This window comes from Chiloscyllium punctatum, chromosome 40, assembly GCF_047496795.1.
Source record: "Chiloscyllium punctatum isolate Juve2018m chromosome 40, sChiPun1.3, whole genome shotgun sequence".
Taxonomy (NCBI): domain Eukaryota; kingdom Metazoa; phylum Chordata; class Chondrichthyes; order Orectolobiformes; family Hemiscylliidae; genus Chiloscyllium; species Chiloscyllium punctatum.
Window position 1 is genome coordinate 8,560,636 of NC_092778.1, and position 27,486 is coordinate 8,588,121.

At 39.5% G+C, this 27,486-nt stretch overlaps 1 protein-coding gene across 1 annotated transcript in view; it reads right to left on the reverse strand.

Annotated features, from left to right (window-relative positions):
* The window catches only part of lmf1 (lipase maturation factor 1), a 492,498-nt gene that overhangs the window by 413,399 nt on the left and 51,613 nt on the right, over window positions 1–27,486 (reverse strand). Inside the window, exon 2 of the mRNA XM_072559267.1 lies at window positions 3,626–3,774. Coding sequence (XP_072415368.1) covers window positions 3,626–3,774 — 149 coding nt within the window. The remainder of the gene's footprint in view (window positions 1–3,625; window positions 3,775–27,486) is intronic.

Here is a 27,486-nt window from a genome sequence, read left to right on the forward strand (position 1 = left end):
TGGATTAAGTCTAGCAAATTACTGAGAGCGTAGCTAAGCAACTGTCAGATTAACAAATTCATGCAGTTCTGGATCAGAGTAGACTATACCAGTTTTCTCACCTTGCAAAGAATTTATTGTAATTTTGTACATTTAAGGAATTTTGCAAATATTTTGTTTCAATATTAACGAAAACAATTTGTTTATTGTGATCTAAATAACTTATTTCCTTCGTCAACACATTTGACAAATATACAGTGCTTGAGAAAGCTATTCCAACAAAAATGACTGTACTTGAAGTTGTCTCCTTGCTGTTTGCTGTCGACCATGAGTAAGATAAACAAAAAAGTGCCAATCATGAAGTAATTATAGATGAGGAAAGCCATTTGGCCCAATTCAACTATTGAGAAGAACCCTAGAGTGCCCCCACCCAGAGTAACATCTTAAATGATTCCAGGCCCTCTATTTTCAGTTCTCCATCATATTTCAACTCTCAGACACAGTAGATCAGATCCACTGCTAAAGAAAAGAAATGCAGCATTTGCATTTTGATTGTGGAAACCACAGGCTAAAAGTTGCAAGATTTTTAGATCTTAGTTTTGTTTTAAGTGAATGGAATAAAACAAAGCACAAATATTGCTCACTGTGCCAAAATTGAAATCTTGGGTCAACAAAAAAGCATTAAAGACGTTAAGATACTATTTTGAAAACTATGCAATACACGATATTTCCCTTTCATTTTATGTAGTCAGTAATATTGATTTAAAGACTGAATTGATCAATAAATTGGAAGAATTTGGGCACGAAAGGATTATTCATACATTTTTTTCATTATATAAATTGTGAAGTGGAATGCCCAATCCCAGGCACATCAAGGATATGTTTCTATAGTTTTGACCAAAAGAAACACATACCACTTCATTTCATAACGAGCTTAATTTCATAAAGAGACAAAAACAGAATAAGTCTGTGAGTACAACATATATTGCACAAAACACACATTCAGGTCATGATAGTTCAAACTGAATTCAGTTCCGCAAGATTTACACTTAAAAGTAACTAGATTTATACACCATCTGCACAAAAAGCCTGAGTATGCACCAGACTCTTCTTTCCACAGTAAATGGAAGAAAATTTACAAAAGTTTTATCACTAAAGTGCATTAGTCCCACTTTGCAGAGGAGTTCAACTCCAGCAACCAGAAGTGAAAGTGTTTACTTTTAAGGTATGTTCAAGTATGAACTGAGCACAATTTATTCTTGACCATTTACAGTGAAACAGCTGCAGCTGGTTGCAAGTTAATAGCAGTTGGATAAATGAGGCGAACGATTACTTGCTATCATAGTGTTCGCGCTTTGAACCGAAACTGGCATCAAATATTAAAACTACAGATTATTGCAGATCATGAGAAGAAACTAGTGTTTATTGCCATTAATTTCTCTCAATTTTTTCTTGGTAGCTTATGGTCTTTATATGTGACCCTGCTTTGTTGCCTGCCCAAGTTAATTTTGGTTTATATGATTTTTTAAGTCAGTTTCAACTGACCATAGCTACTTTATCGACTTCAAGTTCCATTCTCAAAGGCCTATTAGGGATTAAATGTCTGTAAGTTATTGGTGTTGGAACAGAGGTCAATTTGTTAAATTATCTTATTTTCCTCATTAATAAGATATCTCCTCCATAAGCCTACAGATATCACTAATGCAGTACCTGAAATTTTATCTGAGTAGAAGTGAAAGATACACTACTCTTAGGCTCTAGCCTGAGCTCTGAAACAAACAGCCTCCTTATTGAGGACTTTGTTGAAGCAATGTTACATTAGACAGTATTGAAACCAAATAAAACAATTATCTAACTTGTGGTGTCCCTGGATTCAGTTTGCTGCAACTTTAATTTTCTCCCAACTCTTAACCAGAATCCACAGTCAAAGGGCAATTTCCATAAACAGATTCAACCATGTTCAACTCACAAATCCAGGTTGTCAGATTCAAGCTAAAGTTAATTCAGAAATTATTTACAGGTAGCGATGAAAGGATTTAGAAGACCTCTAAGATATGATTAGTATAAAAACTTAAAAAAACAAAAATTGAATTAATTCACAGAATTTAATTATGTTTCACACAAGGTTATTTTATAAGTAATATCTTTAACAGACAACGAGGCAAACAACTCTCAATGTTAAAAACTGAAACTGGAGATGCTGAACATCTGAAACAAAAGTAGAAATTGCTGGAATATTTCAGCAGGTCTGGCAGCATCTGTGGAGAGAAATCAGAGTTAACGTTTGGGTCCAGTGACCCATCGTTGGAATGGATGCATGGAAGGAAAATGGAAGATTCAAAAGGTCATTTTCTGAAGTTGTGGAATTCAATACTGAGACTGTAAGGTGTGTAAGTTTGTGTTGTAATTTGCTTGAACACTGTTGCAGGCCAAACAGGGAAAGTTTTGCATGGGGGCGCATAGTTTATTGAAATGGCAAGTAATTGGAAGATTGCACTCATCTGTACAGACAGAGCTGAGATGCTCCACAAAGCAGTCTCTCTCCACAGATGCTGCCAGACCTGCTGAGCTTCTCCAGCACTTCCTGCTTTTAGTTCAGATATTCAGCATCTACAGTATTATGCATTTATTTGATTACTTTGCATGAGATTGCCTTTGACAAGTCTCATTCTACAAAGATCCAATTGATTACACAGGATCACAAACAACTAATTCCCATGTAAACACTTCTCATGTAAATACAGGAAAATAATATCATTTATTATTAATTGACCAATGGATCCCATCTTCTCACTTATCTTCTTCCAGGTGTTGAATTCTAGTTAATTGATGGTGTCAGTTGATGTAATATTCATAATTATTTGAGTATTATTAAATCAATTCTCTTATGATTCACAATGTGGAGAGAAAAAATAAAACACGATGCTTAAACCATATTATGTACCTCTGTTTACACAATTACAAATGTTACAAATAGGAATGGACCAACTGTAAAACTGTTCATGCTGCACAAGAGTCCACTCCCAATCTATTTCAGCTGACCATCTGTTCCTTTCTTTTTCATGTATTTATATAGTTACCTCTTAAATACATGTATAATATTTGGCTCAACAACTCCATATGGTAAGAAGTCATCACTCTCCAGGTAGGAAGTTTTTCCTGGATCCTTTATTAGATTTATCAGTGACTGTAACTGAGTTTGTAGCTTGCAACTCAAAGTAGAATATGCAAGATTTGCTTGTTCTTACTATCTCCCTAAAGGCAGTAGCTAACAGAATATGTGATTACCAGATAGAAGCAAGGCAATAAGAATGAAAAAAAAATTAAACAATGTTCTTATGGAGAAAAGAAAAGTGTAAAGGATGCTTAAGGATAAACATTAAATGTAATGCAATAGGTAAATATAAATCAAATCAGATCTGTTACGATGATTTAACTTCGGTTGCCAGGTTCAGATCCCTCTATTCCTCCTCTGTTATTTCGTCAATGAATGCTTGAGAAGAGCCTGTTTAAATCCCTTCATTCTTCAAATGTCACCCACTCTGGTTATATGTAACGAAACAGCATCTGCTGCTAATTAATGTTGAAAAACAGACAACTGCACAGAAATCTGGTAGTTGCATTAAATTATTAATAAAACTCTTACCGCCCCCAGCATGATGCGGAAAATGAGCCAACGAAAAGACCATATGACAATTTTGGATGGTGGTGTGTGATGTGGAATGGTGCAGAGAGTCAGCACAGGACACAGGAAAATACTAAGGAACCCAGTTTCCAGAAGTTGAGACTCCCAGCCTGTAGGAAGATATAAGAACCATTAAAAAAAGTCAACTGTGAACATTTTGTTCATACACACAGTAAAATCCATAAGATTCTCTTCACCCTCCCTAATTCTAGGGTGTTGGTCGGAAACCATCTAATTGGAGAGGAAGGGATAATATCTTTAGTAGGTGTGGTTCATTTTATACTGGTTATCATCTTCACTCAGCTCTCGCATGTGAGTCCAAGTAGCTATTAGTAAAGAACAACAACGACCCAGGTTAAATAAGAAGACTAAACCAATGACAACAGCCTTCAGATCTCCTAGCCTCAATCACCTAGGGATTTTTTTACCCAGGCACATGAAGACTGATTCTGCAACTTGTCAATTGAGAACAACCCAAGATCCAGAGGTATTGAAGACAAGTCAGCACAGTGTTGTAGAACACATAGGCATCAACACGACAGAAGACATCCAGTTCATTCACTATATCCAGTACTTTTGCCAGCCATTTAGACGTTTTGAAACTGGTTCAAGATAGGTCAGAATAACAGAATAGACACAGATAAATAGGTGATTTTCTTTTAAAAGGAATGATAAAATAAGAGCCAAATTCTGATGTTGATATAAATAAAACCATTAATCATAATTCATAGGTAAAGCTAATCATGAAAACAAAATTATAAAGCATAAAATAATAAAAAGATAATAAAACCATGAATATTTAAGTTTATAAGCAATTACAATATGTTGCAATATATAGGTCTTCTTAATTTACAGAAAATGAAAGGTCTACCAAACTCTGCATTCATATCGAAATCCGTATATTATGTGTTGTCAGGTTAAATTCATTAACATCTTAATAAGTCGCCTACTATTTGTGAATTTATAATGTTGGATTGCCTTGTGGTCTATTCATTCACTAGCCTATTTGAAGATGGCATACTTTCTCCTTAATTCCATCACACATTAACTTTCTTGTGGATGTGATACATGATAGTGTCCATAGGAAGTAAAATTCAATGCATTCAGTTACATTATTATGTCAAAGTAGCTTTAGTGCATGTTATCTATGATTAGTTTCAATGCTCGTTTCTGAACACTTTCATGCACGTTCGCTTGTTCTTTGCTAAGTCCAGCATTCTAAATCAGTTGACTAGGCACAACTTTCCCTCACCATAATCCACACACACAATTCAAGTTCATCGTCTAGCCATTATCTTTCATCCACCATCTGTCATGAGCCATGTGGCAGGAGGTGAACAATTGAGTTGAAGTGACGGATTCACTGGGAGCTATAGCCATAATGTTGCACACAAATTGCTCAAGCTAAAGGGTTGTTTCTCAATGGAAGAAACCAGAGGTGGAACTCAACAGCGCCATAAGAAACCAAGCATCCTTTTTCAGAAGCATACTATTTACCTCCAAAATGCCAGGAAGGAACTAGAAATGTTGTCCCAGACATTGCCTGCTTCACCAATCCTTGTCAAGAGACAGCAAGTGACAAAGATCCTGCCAATGTAGTCTTCAATCAATCTCAAAGAAAAGTACAAAACCATGAAATACACCACATTCAAGGGCAATGGCACAGGTGATTGACATGAGATGTCCTGCAAATATGAAAACTGACGTCCAACAACCACAATCATCTTGCTCTGTGCCAGAAATGACGCCACTCAGCAGAGAACTTACCACTGATTCCCAAGGAGTCTAATTTTGCTAGGGTTCCTCGATGCCACAATTGGTCAAATGTAACAATGACCAAGGGCAATCAGTCTCACCTCCATTCCTGGGTTCAGCTCAGATTCCCCTGTTTGAATCAAGGCTGCAATGAAGTCAGGACCTGAGTGGACCCGGCAAAAGGTAAACTGAGCATCAATGAGCAGATTATTGCTAAGTATCTGTCGCTTGTTGGCATAGTTGAATGAACCCTTCTATCAATGGTGCACTAACTGGCAGGGTTGGATTAGTTCTTCTTTTGTTATTGTGCAGGATGTACCTGAAAACATACAGGCATTTGAAAGAAACTTTGATCATTCACATGTTACATGTTGTTTGGAGTTGCTGATAATGAAGGATTTCCAAAATAAAAGCTATCAAACCGAGGATATGTGAAGAAATTGACATTGAAAGCTACAAACAACATCTTCCCTTCCTGGTGTTTGTTTGCTGGCATCAACTTAGGTACCAGAAACGATAACAGCAACGATAGCCCTGTCAACCCTGAAAATCCTCCTTATTAACATCTGAGGGCTAGTACCAAAATTAGGAGAGCTGTCTCACAGACTAGTCAAGCCAACAGCCCGACATAATCAAATCATATCTTACAGACTATATCCCTGACACCACCATCACCATCCCTGGATATGGCCTGTCCCACTGGCAGGGCAGACCCAGCTGTGGGGGAGGCACAGAGGTATGCAGTCAGGACAGAGTTACCCTGGGAATCCTCAACATTCAAACAGAGACCTCATCAAATGTCATCACTTTAGTTAAACATGGACAAGGAAACCTCCTGCTGATTACCACGCACCATCCTCCCTTGGGTGATGAATCATTACTCCTCCATATTGAATAACACTTGGAAGAAGCATTGAGGATGACAAAGATGCAAAATATACACTTGGTAGGGCATTTCCACATCCAGCACCAAGACTGGCTCAGCAGCAACACTGCTGATTGAGTTGGTCAAGTCCTAAAAGACAGGTGGTGAGGGAACCAATTAGAGGGAAAAAACATCCTTAGGCAAAAGTGAAGACTGCAGATGCTGGAGATTAGAGTCAAGATTAGAGTGGTGCTGGAAATGCACAGCAGGTCAAGCAGCATCCGAGGAACAGGAAATTTCTGCAGAAATGGCCTTGGTCATGGAAGTCATGGAATGCACGGCGTCAGGAGTGATGTGGGTGTCAGAAGTGATGTCAGCGGAGGCAGAAATGGCTGCAACAGTGGCAGGGGGTGGGGGCCAGAAGTGTGTTCTCGGTTGGGCCTTGTGTTGGTCCCAGCGATGGTGGATCTCATGGCGATTGTGGTGGCGTTTGGTAGTCCAGTGATTTGGGCGGCTGTTGTCTGGCTGACAGTCACGAAGGTGGCATGAGCAGCCGTGGCTACTGTTTGGTGGGGGTAGAAGTGGCATCATTGATCGCCGCGGTGATGGTGGCTATCCCGGCCTCGTGGCTAATAGCGGCTGAGCAGTTCCAGAGGCTGGGGGAAGCTTCTGGATGAAGGGCTGATAAAGGGTGCCTGCCCGAAACGTCAATTTTCCTGTTCCTCAGATGCTGCCTGACCTACTGTGCATTTCCAGCACCACTCTAATCTTGACTGGAAAAACATCCTTACCAATCTGTTGGTTGTAGATGCACCTGTCCATGACAGTATTAGTAACAGTGACCAAGTCCCGCCTTCACATTGAGAATAGCCTCCATCCTGTTGCATGGCACCATCACCACACTAAATGGGGCAGACTTCAAACAGATCTAGTAACTCAAGACTGGGCATCCATGAGGCAATTTGGGCCATCAATAGCAGCAGAGCTGTACCCTAGCACAATCTGTGACTTCATGGCCTGGCATATTCCCCCATTCAAACCTTACCTTTAAACCAGGGGATCAAACCTGGTTCAATGAAGAGTGCTGGAGGGTGTGCTAGCAGCAACATCAGGCATACCTAAAAATGAAGTGTGAATCTGGTGAAGCTACAAAACAGGACCACTTGTATGCCAAACAGCATAAGCAGTAAGTGATAGAGCTAAGAGATCCCGCAAACAACAGATCACATTTAAGCCCTGCAGTCCTGCCAAATCTAAGTGGCATTGGTGGCAGACAATTAAACAATTCATTAGAGGAAGCAGCTCCACAAATATCCCCATCCTCAATAATGAAAGAACCTAACAAATCAATGCAAAAAATAAGTCTGAAGTAGTTGCAGTAATCTTCAGCCAGAAAAACTAAATTGGTGACAATTCTTGGCCTCCTCCAGGTGTCTCCAGCATCACAGATACCAGCTTTCAACCAATTCTATTAACTCCACATGATGTCACAAAACAGTTAGAAACACCGGATACTGCAACAGTTATGGGCCCTGACAATATTCTGGCAAAAGTACCAAGACTTGTACTCCAGAATCTGACACACCCCTTGCCAAGCTCTTCCACTACAATTACAACACTGGCATCTACCTGACAATGTGGAAAATCGGCCAGACATATCTTGCACACAAAAAAACAGGGCAAATCCAACCCAGTCAATTATTGCCCCATCAGTCTATTCGCCATCATCAGTAAAATGATGGAAGGTACCCATCAACAGTGCTATCAAGCAGTGCCTGCTCAGTAACAACCAGCTCAGAGATGCCCAGTTTCAGTTTTGCCAGGGCCACTCAGCTCCTGACTTTGTTACAGCCTTGGATAAAATCTGGACAAAAACACTGAATTCCAGAGGTGAGGTGAGAATGACCACTCTTAACATCAAGGCTGCATTTGACTGAGTGTGACATCAAGAAGCTCTAGCATAACTAGATACATAACTGTAATCAGGGGACAAACTCTCCACTGATTTGAGTCATACCTGGCATGTCAGAACATGGTTATGGTTGTTGTTGTTAGATGTCAGTCATCTCAAGGAAATCTCTGTAGGAATTCTTTAGGGTAGAGTCCTAGGCCCAACCATCTTCAGCTGCTTCATCACTGACCTTCCCTCCATCATAAGGTCATAACTGGGGACGTTCGCCAATGATTGAACAATGTTCAGTACCACTCTCAACTTCTCAGACACTAAAGGAGTCCATGCTCAAATGCAACAAGATCTGGTCAACATCCAGGCTGGGGATGACAAGTGAAAAGTAGTATTCGCACCACACAAATACTTGGCAGACCACCTCCAACAAGAGACAATCTAACCACAGCCCTTGACATTCAATGCTGCTACAATCAGTGAATCCCCCACTATCCACAACCTGGGGGTTACCATTCACCAGAAACTCAACTGGACTGACCATATAAATACAGTGGCTACAAAAGCAGGTCAGAGACTAGGAATACTGCAGCAAGTAACTCACCACCTTACTCCCAAAGCCTGTCCATCATCTACAGGGCACAAGTCAGGATTGTGATGGAATGGTTTCCCCCACCCCACCACCTGGATTTGTGCAGCTCCAGCAACACTCAAGAAGCTTGACACCATCCAGAACAAAGCAGCCCATTTAGAACATAGAACATAGAACATAGAACAATACAGCACAGAACAGGCCCTTCGGCCCACGATGTTGTGCCGAACTTCTATCCTAGATTAAGCACCCATCCATGTACCTATCCAAATGCCGCTTAAAGGTCGCCAATGAATCTGACTCTACCACTCCCTCGGGCAGCGCATTCCATGCCCCCACCACTCTCTGGGTAAAGAACCCACCCCAAATATTTGATTGGCACAACATCCACAAGCATCTATTCCCTCCACCACCGACGATTAGTAGGAGCTGTGTGTACAATGTACAAGATGAACTGCAGAAATTCACTAAAGATCTTCAGATAGCATCTTTCAATCTTGCAGCCATTCCATCTTGAAAGACAAGGCAGCAAATATCTGGGAACACCACCACATGCAAGTTTACTGCCAAGCCAGACACCACCCTGACTTGAAAATATATTGGCTCGTCCTTCACTGTTGCTGGATCAAACTCCGAAGGGCATTGTGGGTCTACCTAAAACACAGGGACTACAGCCATTCAAGAAGGCAGCTCACCCATATTCTTAAAGGCAGCTTGGGACAGCATATAAATGACACCCATACCCCATGACTGAATAAAATACAATCCACTGCAACTTTATTCTACCACCTACATCTCTTGCAGCTTCCTTCTTCCATACCTCTTCTCAGCCTTCTTCCTCATCACTCTACTTACAGCCACCTTCACCTCCATTGGAGCCTTTTGCTCACTGCCACCCTCTTCGATCCACCTTCTGCTCTCTTCTCTTCAAACCTCCTATCCCACCACCCCCAACACTCTTGCGATTTCCTTCTCCCATTTATTCCTCTTGCAGCCTCCCTTCCTCTTCATTCCTTTTTTTAGTCTGCTCTGCCCTGACTCCCTACCTGCTGGCTCCATCCTTGCCCCACTCCCCGAGGTGGAGCTTCCTGAAGCCACTTCTTCCTCCGTAAGGACACTTCTCTCTAATTCGAGTGACAGAAGCTACTCTTCTCTGATTGGCGAGCCCCTTGATTAAATTTTCCAGGACAATCTTTAGCCTGAGGGGATGGGTAAGAGAGCCTGGTTTATTTTGAGTGCTGTTGTTCCATATGATTGGAGCCAGTTTCACATCTTGATGACATAAAACAAGATGGTGAAGTTGGCAGAAGCATTATAGACAAAGTTCAATGTGGAGGTACACAGTATTTTGTAAGAATCAATATGGAAAGATAGAACAACATAAGTGGCACAAACGCACATGTACACCAATCTATAAAAACAGTACTGCAAGTTGATAAAGTGATTAAAGTAGTATGTGAGTTACTTGAATTTATAAATAAATGAGTAGATTATGAAAGCAAGGAAATCATGCTGGAACACTACTCGGTAGGCCTTGATTAGAAGATTGCGCCCATTCAAGGCACAAAATTCAAAGTTAGATTTAAAGGAATTAGAAAGGGTGCAGCAGGTTTACCAGGGTGTTACTGGGATGAGGGAGTTCAGTCATTGAGAAAGAATGGAAAAGATAAGACCATACAGCTTGTATGGTGATAAGTACCAAACACAGATTTCCAAGATGAAGAAAAGCTTTGATAGTGGTATATAATGCCATCTCTAAACATGCTGATTAGAAAATATATAGGGTGCATAAGAAAACAAAACCCCTCCAGTGACCAAGTCAATAACTGGTCATGAACTCAAAATCATCAGAAAAGTTCTGGGACAACAATGTTTTTCCATTGGTCTTAAGGACCTGGAATATTCCACTTGAAGAAGGGATGTAAGCAGTTTCATTTGACAATTTTAGAAGGGAGTTGAGCAGGTACTGAGAATGAGAAACTGGCAGAGCTTCACACAAAAAGTGGAGCCTGTAAGTTCAAAGAGTGATGCAACACAGGAGGCTAATTGGTCCATAGTTTCTGCGCCGACACTTGAAAGAGTATTTTGATTAGTTCCACTCCATCCAATTTTCCCTTTCGACTCACATGGTTTCCTACTTTGAGTATGCTTTTTTTGAAAGTTGTTGCGAAACCGCCTTCACTACATTTTCAGGCAGTGAATTCCATGGGAATTGATGAAATTTGATATACAAGATTAACCATACAAGCTTCTTCTTTACACATTTTTTAAATTGTATTTGTTATGGTTGATTTTAGAAAATTAGCCACCAAACCAAAGTTAAGCAAAAGTATTTTTTCCTCTGTCACAGACACTTCTGTACCTTTCAGAAAAATGTCAAAACATTTCAAATGAGTTGAAGTACTTGTAAATGGAAGGAACTATACTCTGCTGATAACAAAGAAACCATTTTATATGCAGCATGATCCTGCAAACAGAAGTGAGATGAGAACTGGATTAATATGTTTTGGTCAGGACAATGAATGATCTCCTTAACTCTCCTGAAATAGTGTGATGTTTCAAACATCCTGAATGATGGTAGTGATTCATTTCATCTGAAGGACAGTAAGTCACAATAGAATTTTAGTCAACCTGTTAATTAAAATGATATTAGCACAATAGAGATGGGAAACCTAAATTTAAAAACAAAACAGGATATAGAAGCAGCTGAAAATATGTTGCTGGAAAAGCGCAGCAGGTCAGGCAGCACCCAAGGAGGAGAATCGATGTTTTGGGCATGAGCCCTTCTTCAGGAATGAGGAAAGTGTGCCAAGCAGGCTAAGATAAAAGATAGGGAGGAGGGACTTGGGGCAGGGGCATTGGAAATGTGATAGGTGGAAGGAGGTTAAGGTGAGGGTGATAGGCCGGAGTGGGGGTGGGGGCAGAGAGGTCAGGAAGATGATTGCAGATTAGGAAGGTGGTGCTGAGTACGAGGGTTGGAACTGAGACAAGGTGGGGGGAGGGGAAATGAGGAAACTGGAGAAATCTGAATTCATCCCTTGTGGTTGGAGGGTTCCTAGGCGGAAGATGAGGCGCTCTTCCTCCAGCCGTCGTGTTGCTACGGTCTGGCAATAGCAACGCGATGGCTGGAGGAAGAGCACCTCATCTTCTGCCTAAGAACTCTCCAACCACAAGGGATGAACTCAGATTTCTCCAGTTTCATTTCCCCTCCCCCCACCTTGTCTCAGTCCCAACCCTCGAACTCAGCACCACCTTCCTAACCTACAATCTTCTTCCTGACCTCTCTGCCCTCACCTCCACTCCGGCCTATCACCCTCACCTGAACCTCCTTCCACCTATCGCATTTCCAATGCCCCTCCCCCAAGTCCCTCCTCCCTACCTTTTATCTTAGCCTGCTTGGCACACTTTCCTCATTCCTGAAGAAGGGCTCATGCCCAAAACATCGATTCTCCTGCTCCTTGGATGCTGCCTGACCTGCTGCGCTTTTCCAGCAACACATTTTTAGCTCTGATCTCCAGCATCTGCAGTCCTCACTTTCTCCTAGGATATAGAAGCAGCCTGGGTGGAAAGAAGGAATGGTAACGGCAAGTTGTAACTTGAGTAAGTTGTGTAGAGACCCTGTAACAATAACCATATGGTAGGACAGGGTATTAATGAAGAAATAATGGGAGCTTGTCAAAAGGGTACAGTGATTGTCAGGGAGGATTCTAACCGATATACAAACTGGCAAAATCAATTGGGGAAAAGTTGTCCGGTTGACTAATTCATTGTACGTTTTCAGGAGAATTCCTTAGTCCAGCCTGTCATGGGACCAACCAAACAGCATGCCATTTTAGACCTGGTTTTGACCAACAAGACAGGATTAATTACTGACCTTTTAGTGAAAGTGCCCTGGGTCGCAGCAACCATTGAATAACTGAATTTTACAGACAGTTCAAGGGACAGAAGAATGGATGCAACAGTGTGCTATTTTAATTTTAAACAAAGACAACTGTTAGTACATGAAAGCAGAGCTACTAAAAGTGAACTGGCAATTCAGGTTAAGCGAAAGGTCAATAGTGATGCAGTAGCAAACATTTAAGGGGATATTCCAGATAGCAGAAAATAACAATAAAAAATAAGAAAAATGTGGATAAATGTATGGTTATCCACTTTGGTGGCAAGAACAGGAAGGCAGATTACTACCTAAAGGGAATCAATTTAGGTAAAGGGGCAGTACAAAGAGATCTGGGTGTTCTTGTACACTAGTCAATGAAGGTAAGCATGCAGGTACAGCAGGTAGTGAAGAAGGCTAATAGCATGCTGGCCTTCATAACAAGAGGAATTGAGTATAGAAGCAAAGAGGTTCTTCTGCAGCTGTACAGGGCCCTGGTGAGACCACATCTGGAGTATTCTGTGCAGTTCTGGTCTCCAAGTTTGAGGAAAGATATTCTAGCTATTGAGGGAGTGCAGCATAGGTTCACGAGGTCAATTCCTGGAATAGGGGGACTACCTTACGCTGAAAAACTGGAGCGACTGGGCTTGTATACCCTTGAGTTTAGAAGACTGAGAGGGGATCTGATTGAGACATATAAGATTATTAAAGGATTGGACACTCTGGAGGCAGGAAACATGTTTCCGCTGATGGGTGAGTGCCGAACCAGAGGACACAGCTTAAAAATACGGGGTAGACCATTTAGGACAGAGATGAGGAGAAAATTCTTCACCCAGAGAGTGGTGGCTGTGTATTATACTCTGCCCCAGAGGGCAGTGGAGGCCCAGTCTCTGGATTCATTTAAGAAAGAGTTGGATAGAGCTCTCAAGGATAGTGGAATCAAGGGTTATGGAGATAAGGCAGGAACAGAATACTGATTAAGGACGATCAGCCATGATCATATTGAATGGTGGTGCAGGCTCGAAGGGCAGAATGGCCTACTTCTGCACCTATTGTCTATTGTCTATAAAGTAGTACTAAATAAGTTGTTGAAATTTGTAAATTGATAAATCCTACGGTCCTGATGGATTTCATCCTAGCATCTTAAAAGTAGCCACCTATGAGACAGTTCATATATTGGTTCTAATTTTACAAAACTCATTAGAATTGAGGAATAGATTGGAAAATAGCAAAAGAAACTATTTTATTCAGAAAGAGATGGAGACAGAAAGCAGGAAACTATGGGCCAGTTAGCTTAACATCTGTCATTGGGAATCATCAGAAGTTATTATTAAAGATGGTATAACAGGACACTGATATACCATCCTATTCAAGGTAATCAAGCAGAGTCAACATGGTTTTGTCAAAGGGAAATCAAGTTTAACTAATTTGTGGAGCTCTTTGAAGAAGTAATTTCTGCAACAGAAAAAGTCACCATAGGGTTGCTCTTTTATTACACAAAGAAAATTGAGTTTAACCTGAGGGTCACCACACCTCAGGTGAGGAGCAAGGCTCAGAGGGCAGGACTTTCAATGGTTACCTCAAGCAGGAATTGAACACATGCCATTGGTGGCACTGTGCATCACAAACCACATGCCCAGCCAACTGAGCTAACCAATAAAGTAGAACCAGTGGATTTCCAGAAGGCATTTGATGAGGTGACCATCTTCAGAAATTAAAGGACATAGTGTTGAGAGAAACATACTGGCAGAGATAGATTACCTGGCAAACAGGAAGCAGAGAGAAGGAAGAAATGGGTCTTTTTCAGGTTGGCAGGATGTCACAAGTGGTATGCCACAGCAATTGGCACTAGAGCCTCAACTCTTATAAATAATCTGAAGGCACTGAAGGTATGGTAGCTAAATTTGATGATGATACAAAGGTAGGAAAATAAATTGCGAAGAGGACATAAGACGTTACAAAGGGGCACAGATAGGTTTAAGGAGGGGCAAATGGAACACAACGTGGGAAAGTGTGAAATTGGTTCATTTTGGCAAAAAGAATAAAAAGAATAAGTAAGCAGGTACATCAAGTAGTCAGGAGAGCTAATATGGTGTAATGTTTTATTGTGAGGGGAACTGAACACAAATGCAGAGTGGTTCTGCTTCATTCACACAGGGCGCTAATGATGCCACATCTGAAGTATGAGACAACTGGCTTGCTTTCACATTAATGTCAGAGGATGAGGGACAACTTGATAGAAGTTTACAAAACTATACGAGGTAGGGATAGTCTTTTCCACAAGGTAGAAATGTCCATTACTTTGAGGAATAGGTTTAAAGAAAAGAGGAAAGTTTAATTTTAATTTTATAAAACTCATTAGATTTGAGGAATAGATTGGAAAATAGGAAAAGTAACTATTTTATTCAGAAAGAATAAAAAAAAATAAAAAATGCCTAGAATGCACTGCCAGAAGAGGTGATGGAAGTGGATACAATAGCAATGCTTAAAAGGCATTTTACATATGAATAGGCAGGGGATAGAGGGGTACAGACTGGGCAGAAACAAAAGATTTTTAAGTTTAGAAAGGTTTCGGGTGTCAGTGTAGTCTTGGTGGGCCAAAGGGCCAGTTCCTGTGCTGTACTGTTCTTTGTTCTTCTTTGTATCAAGTCTCTATAATGTTACATTCTCACATATCTTACTCCGCCATTTGTCACCAGTAAATTTGGATTTTTTTCTAGTGTGTTATCGGGAGTCATAAATAATGTTACTACTTGAGAATCCAGCACAGATCTTTATGAAGCACCACCAGTCTCAACGTTCTAATTTTGAGTACGTAACAATTATCCCAACTTTGTCTACTGCCTAACTAATCTCCTAAGCAAATTAATAACTTGCTCTCAATATTATGAAGGGTAAATGCTTGGAATTACACCAGACAGTAAAATCAACCTTGTCTGCTGCAGAGGGTGTAAAGTGACACAAGCTCCCGTTGAATAAATACAACCCATCAGGGAATCACAATGTCAGGAAAAATTACAACCTAGTATTCAATTAAAGGATGCAGAATGAAAATTAAGTATGTTGCTGAACTGTAATTCACCAGACTGAGAACATGCAGGATCAAGGTGCAGGATCTCTGGTTCCGTCCTCAAAGGCCACACCATCTCTTCTCAACATTATAACAGAACTGGTTTGGTGAGCACAACACCCAGGCAAATATTAATCACATAATGCACAATGCTCTCAGGAACAGAATGTTTCCCCAGGAGTAAGGGGATTTATTTAATTCGTGATCTATGTTTCACAGTTCTTTTCTATCTCTGTCTCTTATCTTTAGGACCCATGAAATGAGCCAAATATAAAGAATTTAAATCCATTTTTGTTTTAAGTATTTCTACCTTCTTCACCAAAAATTAAGCATGTTAAGAAATGTCTCTAGCAAAGTAAAACATGACATGACACTTTCTCTTGTGTTAAAGTCATCAGAAACAGGAAACAAGATGTAAATGTTGCTTTGCATAGTATTTTTTAAAAGACTGTCTAGCCTTGATGTCTGCATAGCAATCATATTTAACTTGCAAAATGCTCACATTTTTATCTGATCTTAGCTTTCCTGGAAAAACATATTGGTTATGAATGCAAAATTAACATACTTTTGCCTTGATCAGGTTGCGGAACTTAGTAAAGTTATGCATAAGAGAAGACCTTGTTTTCTGCAAAGTCTGCATAATAGATTCTGTTTATAACTTCTGCCCAAAATAAGTCAATAACATTTTTAGAAAGTAATAACCTTTCAAACCACAAAATGTCTAAGTTCTACCAACCCAATCCAATTCTTCCAACCATCTATCAATGCAAGATTGAGTCAATTGTAGTGAGGTGCTTGATCTTAAAAGGTCAAATGGAGAAGGAAATCTTCCCCATCTTTGGTAATGGGAACAGGCTTTTGGTCGCTTGCTGTTAACCATGAGCTTAGCAACAGCCAATTATATCAGAACAAATACAGAGAGGGCAGACAGTAAACTCAATTATATTTTTAGGCTTGCACTTGAGTTGAAAGAACCAAAAGCAATGTAAGAGTTGAACTGAAAATTTCAGTAGCAATAATGATAAATATTTTAAAATAGAAAATCTGAGTGAAAGGTTAGCTAAAAGAAAACAGAAGGAGATGAGCAAGACCTTAAATATTATAATAATCAGATTATTTTCAGTACCATATTTTGAATAGAGCAAATGAATGAATGGCTGGAGAGATGGAGCAGGAGGAAGCAATTTCAATTGTCAGGTCATTTGAACCAAATCTGGGGGCAGGTAAAATCTGGGGGACTAGACCACAACAAAACTGGGATAAATGGTTGAATGGGATGAATTGTTGGTGTTATAGAGTCATAGGGTCCTAACAGCATGGAGACGGGCCCTGTGAACCGAATAGGTCCACGCCGACCAAAATGTCCATCCATGCAAGCCCCATTTCCCTGCACTAGGCCCATATCCTTCTAAGCCATTCCAATCCATGTAATTGTTGAAATGCCTTTTAAATGTTGTTAACATACCCAACTCAACCACTTCCGCTAGCAGTCATTCCATATGCACACCACCTTTAGTGTAAAAAAGGTTGCCCCTCAGGTTCCCTTTTATTATTTCCCCTCAAACCTTAAACTAATGCAGTCTGGTCCTTGATTCCACAACCCTGGGAAAAAGATTGAGTGCATTCACGCTATCCATGCCTCTCATGATCTTGCACACTTTTATAAGATTAGCCTTCAGTTTTCTACGCTCTAAAGAAAAATGTCCTAATTTGTCCAACATCTCCCGATAACTCAGATCATTGATTCCTGGCAACATCCTTGTAAATTTCTTCTGCATTCTTATCCAGTTTAATAACATGCTTCCCAGTAGCAAGGTGACCAAAACTGTAGACAATATTCCAAGTGTGGCCACACCAATGTCCTGCACAACTGCAACATAACTTCCCAACTTCTGTTTCAAAGAACCATACATCTGAACTCTAAGGTCCCTCTCTTCCACTACACTCCTTAATGCCCTACTATTCACCACAAAACTCCTACCTGTGGGTCAAGACAATTTCAAATAACTGGATAGGGTGATAAAAAAAAGGGTGTAGAATTGGAGAGAAGAATTAAGGTATATAAAGGAAGAGATAGACAGCACTAATACAATAAATAGGCATTCGCACGTTTTATTGTTATACGAGTATTAGGTGGGGTCAGCAGAAGAGAAAATGGATTAAGTTTTAACTTAGGTCATGTATGCAAATATACAAAGCAAAGAAAATTGTTGAGCTACAGATGCAAATAGTCATGTGGAATTATAATATGGCACTAACTGCATTTGGGCTTTAAAAAAGGGGCAGAACTGGGTACTCTATATTCCTGAACAAACGATGCTCAGGAAAGCTGGGGAAGAAAAGAAAGGAGGATTGGGAGGTATGTTAAGGAGACCATTAGACTGCCAGAGAGAGAGGATGCCCTGGAGGAATAAATAATGAAACTTATTTGGTTAGGGCTAAGAAACAATGGGAAAAAGTGAGGACTGCAGATGCTAGAGATCAGAGCTGAAAATGTGTTGCTGGAAAAGCGCAGCAGGTCAGGCAGCATCCAAGGAGCAGGAGAATTGACATTTCGGGCATGAGCCCTTCCTGAAGAAGGACTCATGCCCGAAACATCGATTCTCCTGCTCCTTGGGTGCTGCCTGACCTGCTGCGCTTTTCCAGCAACACATTTTCAGCTAAGAAACAATGGGCAAACCTTATCCTTTCTGGATGTATTCGGACATACCACCACTTGAAAAATATACCAAGGAACAAACTTCCAGGGAAATTGTAGACAGTTACAAAATTTATATAGCAGTATTACAAACAAAGCTTTTTATCATGCACTCATCAGGACAATTTGCAAGAAATACCGAAGCAAAATGAGAACAATATTTAAGCTGTATAAAAGTGCTAATTAGTTGGCAATTGGATTTTGTTTGGTAGAGAAAATTCCATAGAGAACGCACCAGATAGTTAAGTGCCAGTTTAGACAAAACTTGGCAGTTAACTGTTCATCATAATTAGCTATTGCATGCTCCTCTTGTACAGTATAAATATTGTTTCCCCTTTATTATTTCTTGTGAATTGTCCTGATAAGTGCAAGATGAAAAGCTTGACCAATATGTCTTTTTTAAACATTACTGAATCTCTGTACCAACAAATAGTACTTATAGACTACTTATACTGAGAATGTGGGATGCTAATACTGACAGGATAGTCATAAGAGGGAAAGAATTTTTGAAATGTGTTTCCAGAATTTTTTTGATCAGAATGTTTTACACCCAAAAGGAAGGAAACATTCCTGATTCTGAGGAATGAGATGTCTCAAGTGAAGCAATGGGGTGAGAATAAATTTTGTTTCAAACAAATTGGAATCAAAGATTGTCAGGTAAAACTGTAACAGAACAATGGAGTGCCTTGGAGAGAAGATGGTTCAAGCAAAGTTGAGATACATCCCAAAACAGGGAAAGGAGACCCTTGTAATGAAGCAGGAACCTGAGCGTTATTAACATATCAGCATCACAGCAGCTTCTAGGGTATTTGGCATCGACTTCTTAAGGTGTGAGACTGATGATTAGAGATGACTTCTTCATTTACTGAATTGTACTCACACATGCAAACAGGACTCTCATCACTCACAAGTGATATGCTCCTCTTGCCATTAAAACCTTCAATGGAAACTCCAACCTTTTTCGCACTGTTGAGAATCTTATTTTCACAACTGAATCACCATTGCCCATGTTATTCAGGATGGAATCTTCCCATCACCGATATCCAGGGTAAGGACAGGCAATTAACCTCACTGAATCTCAACTGGTGGATGCAACTTTAACTTCTACCAATTTGACAAACAAATTATTCTAAATATTTATTATTCTGTTAAAAACTATATCTTTCAGTTTTAAAATTTAATTTTTTTCATTCATTCATGGAATGAGGGTGTTGCTGGCCAGGCCAGTATTTATTGTATGTCACTAATTGCCCAGAGACAGTTAAGAGTTAACCAACTGCTGTGGTCACATGTAGGCCAGACCAGGTAAGGATGGCAGATTTCATTCCCTAAAGGACAGTAGTGAACCATATGGGGTTTTCTGAAAACCAGCAATAGTTTAAAGGCCATCAAATTCCACTTTCAGTTGGCAGGATTCAAACCCTAATCTACAGAACATTACTTGGGTCTCCAGATTAACAGTCAGTGATAATACCACCAGACAATCGCCCCTCCTAAACCACAATGTGTACTTCTGAAAGAACAATTGCTCATCATCTGTAGTTTAGATGCAGCTGTGATACTTTTCAATTAAAACATATCGAAAAACCCTCACTTTTTAAAAATATAGCAACATCATTTGAAGGAGATATTCTTAGGTCTTGGAGACTGATTTCCTATGTGCAAGGGCTGACAAAATACAGCTTTATACTGGATTAGTGGTGCTGGAAGAGCACAGCAGTTCAGGCGGCATCCAATTTCGCTGCTCGTTGGATGCTACCTGAACTGCTGTGCTCTTCCAGCACCACTAATCCAGTATTTGGTTTTCAGCATCTGCAGTCATTGTTTTTACCTTGTTGAAAATACAGCTTTATGTCTTCTCAGCGTAAATTGTCATGACAAATTACAAAAGCTGTAACAATTTCTTATACACTTTTAATTAAAAACATTAAAAATATTAACTAGGTACAACTTTGGTGTAATCAAAGTCTGATGTTTCTTGCAATGTTACTGCTAATGCTGTATGTAATTAGATGTTGAATACTAAGCTCAGACATGTTACCACTACACTACTGGGAATACATAGCAAACATTATAATTCACATACAAATCAACTATTCAGCAACATTAAGTAAAAGAAGGGCAATCATCTCAGTAGATTTGGATCAGGCTTCCTACTGGCTCAGGGAGAAGTTAGCTCGGTTCAATTCCCATTGTGGTGTAGCAGTATATGTTTCCAATTAAAGAATTAAAGAAGAGAATCAGCTATGTTCCCAAACTTAATTTATAACTAAGGTTCTGCTGGAAATAGGTGAGTACAGATGGTGAAGCAGGACACAATCAGGCTTGGCCTTGATGCTTCTATAACATATTAACACTCAATATGAAGGGTAATATTCACTTAGGCAACGCATCAAAAGGGTAAGCAGTTCCTGGCAACCATATTCCATAAAGGAGCCAACATCTCCATGCAAGAAAGGGAAAAGAAAGTTTTCAAAAAATACGAAACATAAAAATGCTCACATGCATTAAAACAATACAAAGTAATAACTGGCGTGTAAAAACAAACAGAATCTGGTCAAATCTCTCATAAATAAACACTGAATATGTGGCCCAAACCATATTATTCTCACTATTGGTTGAGGTGGGAAAGAAAATCTTTGTAATGGATGCAACAACTCAAAAAACTATTGAAGAAAGGAAAATCAGATGAGTATTTAAGCGATCAATCTGTTTCATTTTTGAATACTATTAAAACTTAAAATTGCCTCATTGCATAAATATGCATTTCTACAAAACAAGAAATCAATTAAACACCTGTAACATCACTTTAATGTATACTTTGGATCACTGAGTGAAACAGCCTTAGAGTCATACAGCATAGAAACAGACCCTTCAGTCCAACCAGTCCATGCTGACCATAATTCCAAACTAAACTAGTACCATCTGCCTGCCCATGGCCCATATCCCTCCAAACATTTCTTATTCATGTATTTATCTAAATTTTTTTTTAAATGTTGTAACTGCACCCACATCCTCCACTTTTTCTGGAAGTCATTCCACAAATGAACCACTGTCGTCTAAAAAGACTGCTCTTCATGATTTTTTAAAACCTTTCTTTTCTCACCTTAAAAATAAACCTCCTTGTCTTGAAATCTCCTTCCCTAGGGAAAAAATAACTGCCATTCACCTTAACTATACCCCTCATGATTTGATAAACCTCTATAAGATCACCCCTCAACCTCCTATGCTCCAATGAAAAAAGTCCCAGTCTATCCAGCATCTCCCCATAAGTCAAATCCTACACTCTCGGCAATATCCTGGTATATCTCTTCTGAACCCTCTCCGGTTTAATAATATTCTTCCTATTACAGGGCAATCAGAACTGTACATAGTATCCAACAGAGGCCCCATCAATGTCCTGCACAACCTCAACACAACTCATGATAAAAATCAATATGCTTTTTAAAATTATTGATTCTTTATAGACTCTGTACATTGGGTATGACCCTAACTGCCCAATTTCTGGGTACCGTAAATAATGTGAATGTAGTGCCATCAAAGAATGGTGCATACATAATGAGGTGAGCAGCATTCATTTGCATGAGATAACTTGCTAGAGTTCAGAAAGAAACCCTCCATGAAACTCCCCAAGATTGACACATAGCCAATCTTTAAGAAATTTCAATCCATTAATTCTGCTTCTCTCTCCACTGATGCTGAGTTTTTCCAGCACTTTGTTTTTATTTCTAAAAGCTTGATTGTTTGATACAGTGATGAATATACTGTAATAACCAACAGTGAACAATGTTATTGTGAAGCATTGTGAACTAAACTATGTGATGCCGAAGAGCACTTCTTTACCTGTCAGTCAACCACTAATTATTTATGTATAGTTTAACATTGAATTCATGTAGTTTGCAAAATATATGAAAGGGAGTATATTAGAAAAATTGTTTCTTCTTCCACCTAGTCCCAGATCGTCACCCTATAATTGTAAGTGCAAACGAAAGCCTGCAATCACTGCAATCACTTCCAATTTTTATTCTTCTGTCTGCAATGCCAGCTCCAGGCACTAATTCTCTATATGGTATAATTAAGTCAAGAATCCTATATTTCTTCCATACTCTGAAGCATGGACTTGTGCGAGATTATTCCGGATGAGTAGTTATTAAGATAACTGTGATTAAGATGCTGTGAAAGAAAATAAGCAAATAAATTACAAAACAAATCTCCCAGTTTGTACTCCTTTTCAATATGAAAAAAATCATGACCAGAATCTTGACAACAGGTTATCTAATGTAGGGAGAACTGTGAAAAGAATTTCAAAAGTGGGTGCGGTGGGTGCAAACACAGAGAGGATTGCAATGTGACCAGAGTGTGGGTAGAAATGTACCTTGATTAACTGCAGATTTTTGGTCTATTATGGAAACTACAACATTGTTGAAAACAAAATACTGCTGAAGAGGCCGTATCAGTCTACTTCTGTTTTCTCTTCCCCACTGAAACAATTTTTTTTCTTAGCTACTTCAAGCACTATCAATAACTTTTAAAAGCATGAAAAGTAAGCCCTTGTGTCAACGCTTACTGTGTTTCATTAAAAGCAAATAAATAATCTATCGGTATAGTTCAAAGTGGTATGCACAATCTGACCTCCTCATTTAAGTGTACTCCCTCATTACAGATTTTGTTTGTCCGTCTTGTGCTCTATTCTCCCCCCTAAGCCGCTATATCAGAGTTCACTTTTCCAACTTTTTCCCACTACCTTTTCCAAGTGGCCACTTCTAACAAATAATAGAATCATAGAATCCCTCGAATGTGGAAGCAGGCTATTCAGACTATCAAGTCCACACCAATCTTCCGAAAAGCATCCCACCCAGACTCACCCCCCTACCCTATCCCTGTAGCCCTGCATTTCCCATGGTTAATCCACCTAGCCTGGAAACTATGGCAATTTAGGATGGCCATTTCACTCAACCTGCACAGCTTTTGACTATGGGAGGAAACTGGAGCATCTGGAGGAGATCCACGCAGACACCGGGAGAATGTGCAACCTCCACACAGACAGTCGTCCAAGGCTAGATCAAACCCAGATCCCTGGCATTGCAAGTCAGCAGTGCCAACCAATGAGCCACTGTGCCTCATCTTATCTACTGAAACTTTCTTGCATGCCTTCCATTAATTCCAGACACAGCTATTCTAATGCTCATTGGGCTCCCAATGTCCACCATCCAGTAGTGGTTATGAAATGTGCCATATTACTACAAGTCTTTTACTTTTTACATCTTTTAAACTTCAGCTCTCTAAACCTCAGCCTAGTTGCCCTCCTTTTGAAAGAAGCTTATCTATCTGCCCTCATCTTCAGCCTAAACATTTCACAGCTCTCTTTTTCTAGGAACAAGTTTCATTTCAATAGTATGAACAAAATAAATCTAAATTGATTTTCCAAAGCTATTAAGAGCAATGGCATAAAAACAAGAAGTACTGGAAAATATTCAGTGGGTTAGGCAGCATTTGTGTAGAGAGAAACAGAGTTAAGGTTTTGGTTCAGTGGCCTTTCATGACCCATTCAGTTCAAAACAAATAATATCTTAAATTTTTCGCAGTTCCGATGATAATTTGAACTACTTCTCTCTCCACACTGTTCTTGCCTAACCTGGGTTTTCTTCCCAAACATATTATATTTTTACTTCCGATATCCAGCAAACACAGCATTCCATTTTTCAGAGAGTAATGATATGCTGCCCTGTGTGAGACGTATCCTTTAGTGTGTAGTACAGATGCTGTTTATGCCAAATGCCTGTACATCTTTCGAATCAAACTGTGGTTTTATGCGTGAGAATTTGATCGTATGCTGCTCAAAAATTACAGGGAGATCCTTTGTATCTTCTCAGTGCCATAATCTCACTCCTTCACTGGACGCACTGACCATGCATTCAAATCCTAATTCAGCTTTTTTCATTTCTTTTACGTATAAAATACATTTCATAAATCTGCAACATATTTCAACAGGGTCTAGATTAGAGTGGTGCTGGAAAAACCCAGCAGATCTGGCAGCATCCGAGGAGCAGGAAAATCGACGTTTCGGGCAAAAGCCCTCTATTACTGATGAAGGGCTTTTGCCCAAAACATCGATTTTCCTGCTCCTCGGATGCTGCCTGACCTGCTGTGTTTATCCAGCACCACTCTAATCTAGACTCTGGTTTCCAGCATCTGCAGTCCTTGTTTTTAACCTAACATATTTCAACAGCCAATTGTCTCTACAGATTATTATGAAAACATTTAAATTCAGACTGACATTTGTGAGAAGTAATCCAATGCTTCTTCAATAGGAATTCAAATTTGGATTTTTGTTTAAAAAAAGTTTCAACTAAAGGAGAAACAGAGCTTTTCCAAAGACGTTTTATTGAAAGGCACAAAACTTCTACTTGCTGATAAAAAAAAGCTTGTGGCAGATGATAAAATAACACAAATTTTACCCACAAATATTTCTAAATCTTGGTGTCATACTCTTCTTCTAAATACAGAGCAGGAACAGTCTGTGTAGAATGAGTTCAAACACCTCATTTATTTTTTAAAGATCAGTAGGAAGTCCACTGTGTGATACATACGTCCAGAGAAACTACTGAAACCCAATACATCAAACCCCTAATGATGAAATCTATCAACAAAACACTTGCAACCATCTTAAATCTGATAAGAGACTGTACTCAGTAGCAAGCAGGTCCCAAAGCCTCTCAGACTGGAGGGGGAACTGGAGCACTAAAGATACTTAATTCAGCATCCCCAGGGCCCAGACTGGAGCTTGATATTTATGGGAAAGAACAGTCTGTGTTGTTGGTCCACCTGCTCCCAGTCTTCTCTATCCTGTTGGATTTCTCCACACACCAGCTGCAGTCCAATACAATAAGCTACTGTTATTTCACTCTGAAGAGTCAGATATAAATCCTACCAAAAAGAGCGCCAAATGAGATGACTGTCATTGTCTGATTTGTCTCTATAAAGGATACCTTCTTTTTCCAGGACAGCAATTCTGCTCTGGATGTTACCAAAATATAATAGGTAAACTATTGTTGATTATTCATTGCTGTGCCATCACAAGCAACTATTGAATTTCAAAGCAAACAACCTCAAAATTATGAATCATTAAAATATTAAACAGTTAATATAAAAAAGATAAGACAAATCATTATTTTTAAATGGTTTGCATGTTTTGCAATATTGCTCCAAGAAATGTCTCCACAAGAGGAACATAACAATTGCTTTTGCGGCCATATATTAAGCAAAATCGACTATTTATTAAGCCTAAGAATACAGTTAAGGTCTTCACTTTATTGCTCACGGTGCTGTGTTCTCATCAGATAGCATCTGTACAACAGTGTCCTTATTAAGAAGCTATTACAAGCAAATTCTCTCCAAGAGGTCAAGACTTAATGGTATGTGTGGCAGCAATACACAATTAATAATATACATTTTTTTTCTCAAAACACCTATATTTCAATAAGGAGCGATACAGTAATAGAGTCAGGAAGTCATACAGCATGGAAACAGACCCTTCTGTCCAATTCGGATATCCCAAACTACTCTAGTCCCATTTGCCTGCATTTGGTCCATATCCCTCTAAACTCTTCCTGTTCATGTAGTCATCCAAATAGGAAATACCTTATTTATATTTACCTACATACAACTTCTCTGCATACCTCATTATGGATGCAGAAAACTCAAAACTGTAGTAATTTGAATGCAAGACCAATTCAGCATATGCTGCAGAAAGTTCCAGCTGGCCAAGACCAGCCTGAAAGATAAGACAGAAGAGCTGGAAAAGAACGGAATAGTCAAGAAAGTGATTACTCCTGCATGGATTTGCAACATGGTAGCAGTGAAATATCCTAGAAAACTAAGTATTTGACAGAATCTAAACAAAGCCCTGAAATGACCTCACAATTCCATACTTGTAAGAACTTTACCACAACTTGCAAAGACAAAAACATTCATCACCCTACTTGCAAAGTATGGTTACCAATAAGTGAAACTAGACAAAAAACAGCAGCTTACTATCTATTGTGTAAGCCCTTTGGGAGGTACAGATGGTTATACATGGCATCTGACATCTTCACAGTTTCATGAAAATATCAACACAGATGAAATAAGACTGTAATCTTTCTGGTGTGAAAACTGTAGTGGATGATCTGCGAATTTATAGACTTGGTGGTACAGTGGAAGAAGCCATTGCTGACCATTATCAATACTGAGTGTGTAGAGCTCACCAAAACAAAACAAAATTATGTTGAAAGATGCCTGGAGTCAAGTTCATAAGCCATGTACAGTAAGACAGTAAAGGATCTCCAGCCAGATTCCAAAAAGATAAGAGCTTAAGCAGCAGTGTAGCAATCAATAGATGGAAAAGCAGTGCAATAATTTGCAAAATGCAAATCTCTAACTGCTGCAAGTAGTAGTCATAAAAGGATAACCAGAACGCATCAAGGTCACATCTGTTGCTATCAAAGCATTTTAGGAAATAGAAATGAATTGATAGCTCAAGATGGCATAAGGAACAAAGGAAATAAAATCATTCTCCCAAGGGAGTTGAGAAGAGAGATGTTAAAGCACATCCATTCAAGACCTAACAAACCATTCAATTGTATCAAATTGCTGAAAGAAAATGGCATGAAACCAGATGAGCCACCTAGCATTGGCCTCGGTACCAGAAATGAAAATGGCTAACTCAGATTCTTCATGTTCCACAGTATTGCAGATGCTTCCATACCAAATCAGCTACAACGGTTCCAGAAATCAGTAAACTATCATCTTCTCATGAGCACTTAGGAATGGGCAGTAAATACTTGCCAACACTGCAAAGCCAACAGCCCCTGAATGAATATCACAAAGATCTACAACATCAAGGCTTTGGACCATTGAAGCTGGTGGATACAGATCCTTTTTCTGTTCTGAAGCCAGGTGTTTTCACATCTCATGAGGAAACATAAAACCTGGAACATCTGCTGGGAACCACTGTTAAATGGGGTATGGAGTGCCCTGTAATCAGGAGGATAATGGCAATGCTCTTACAGAAATTGTGATAAGCT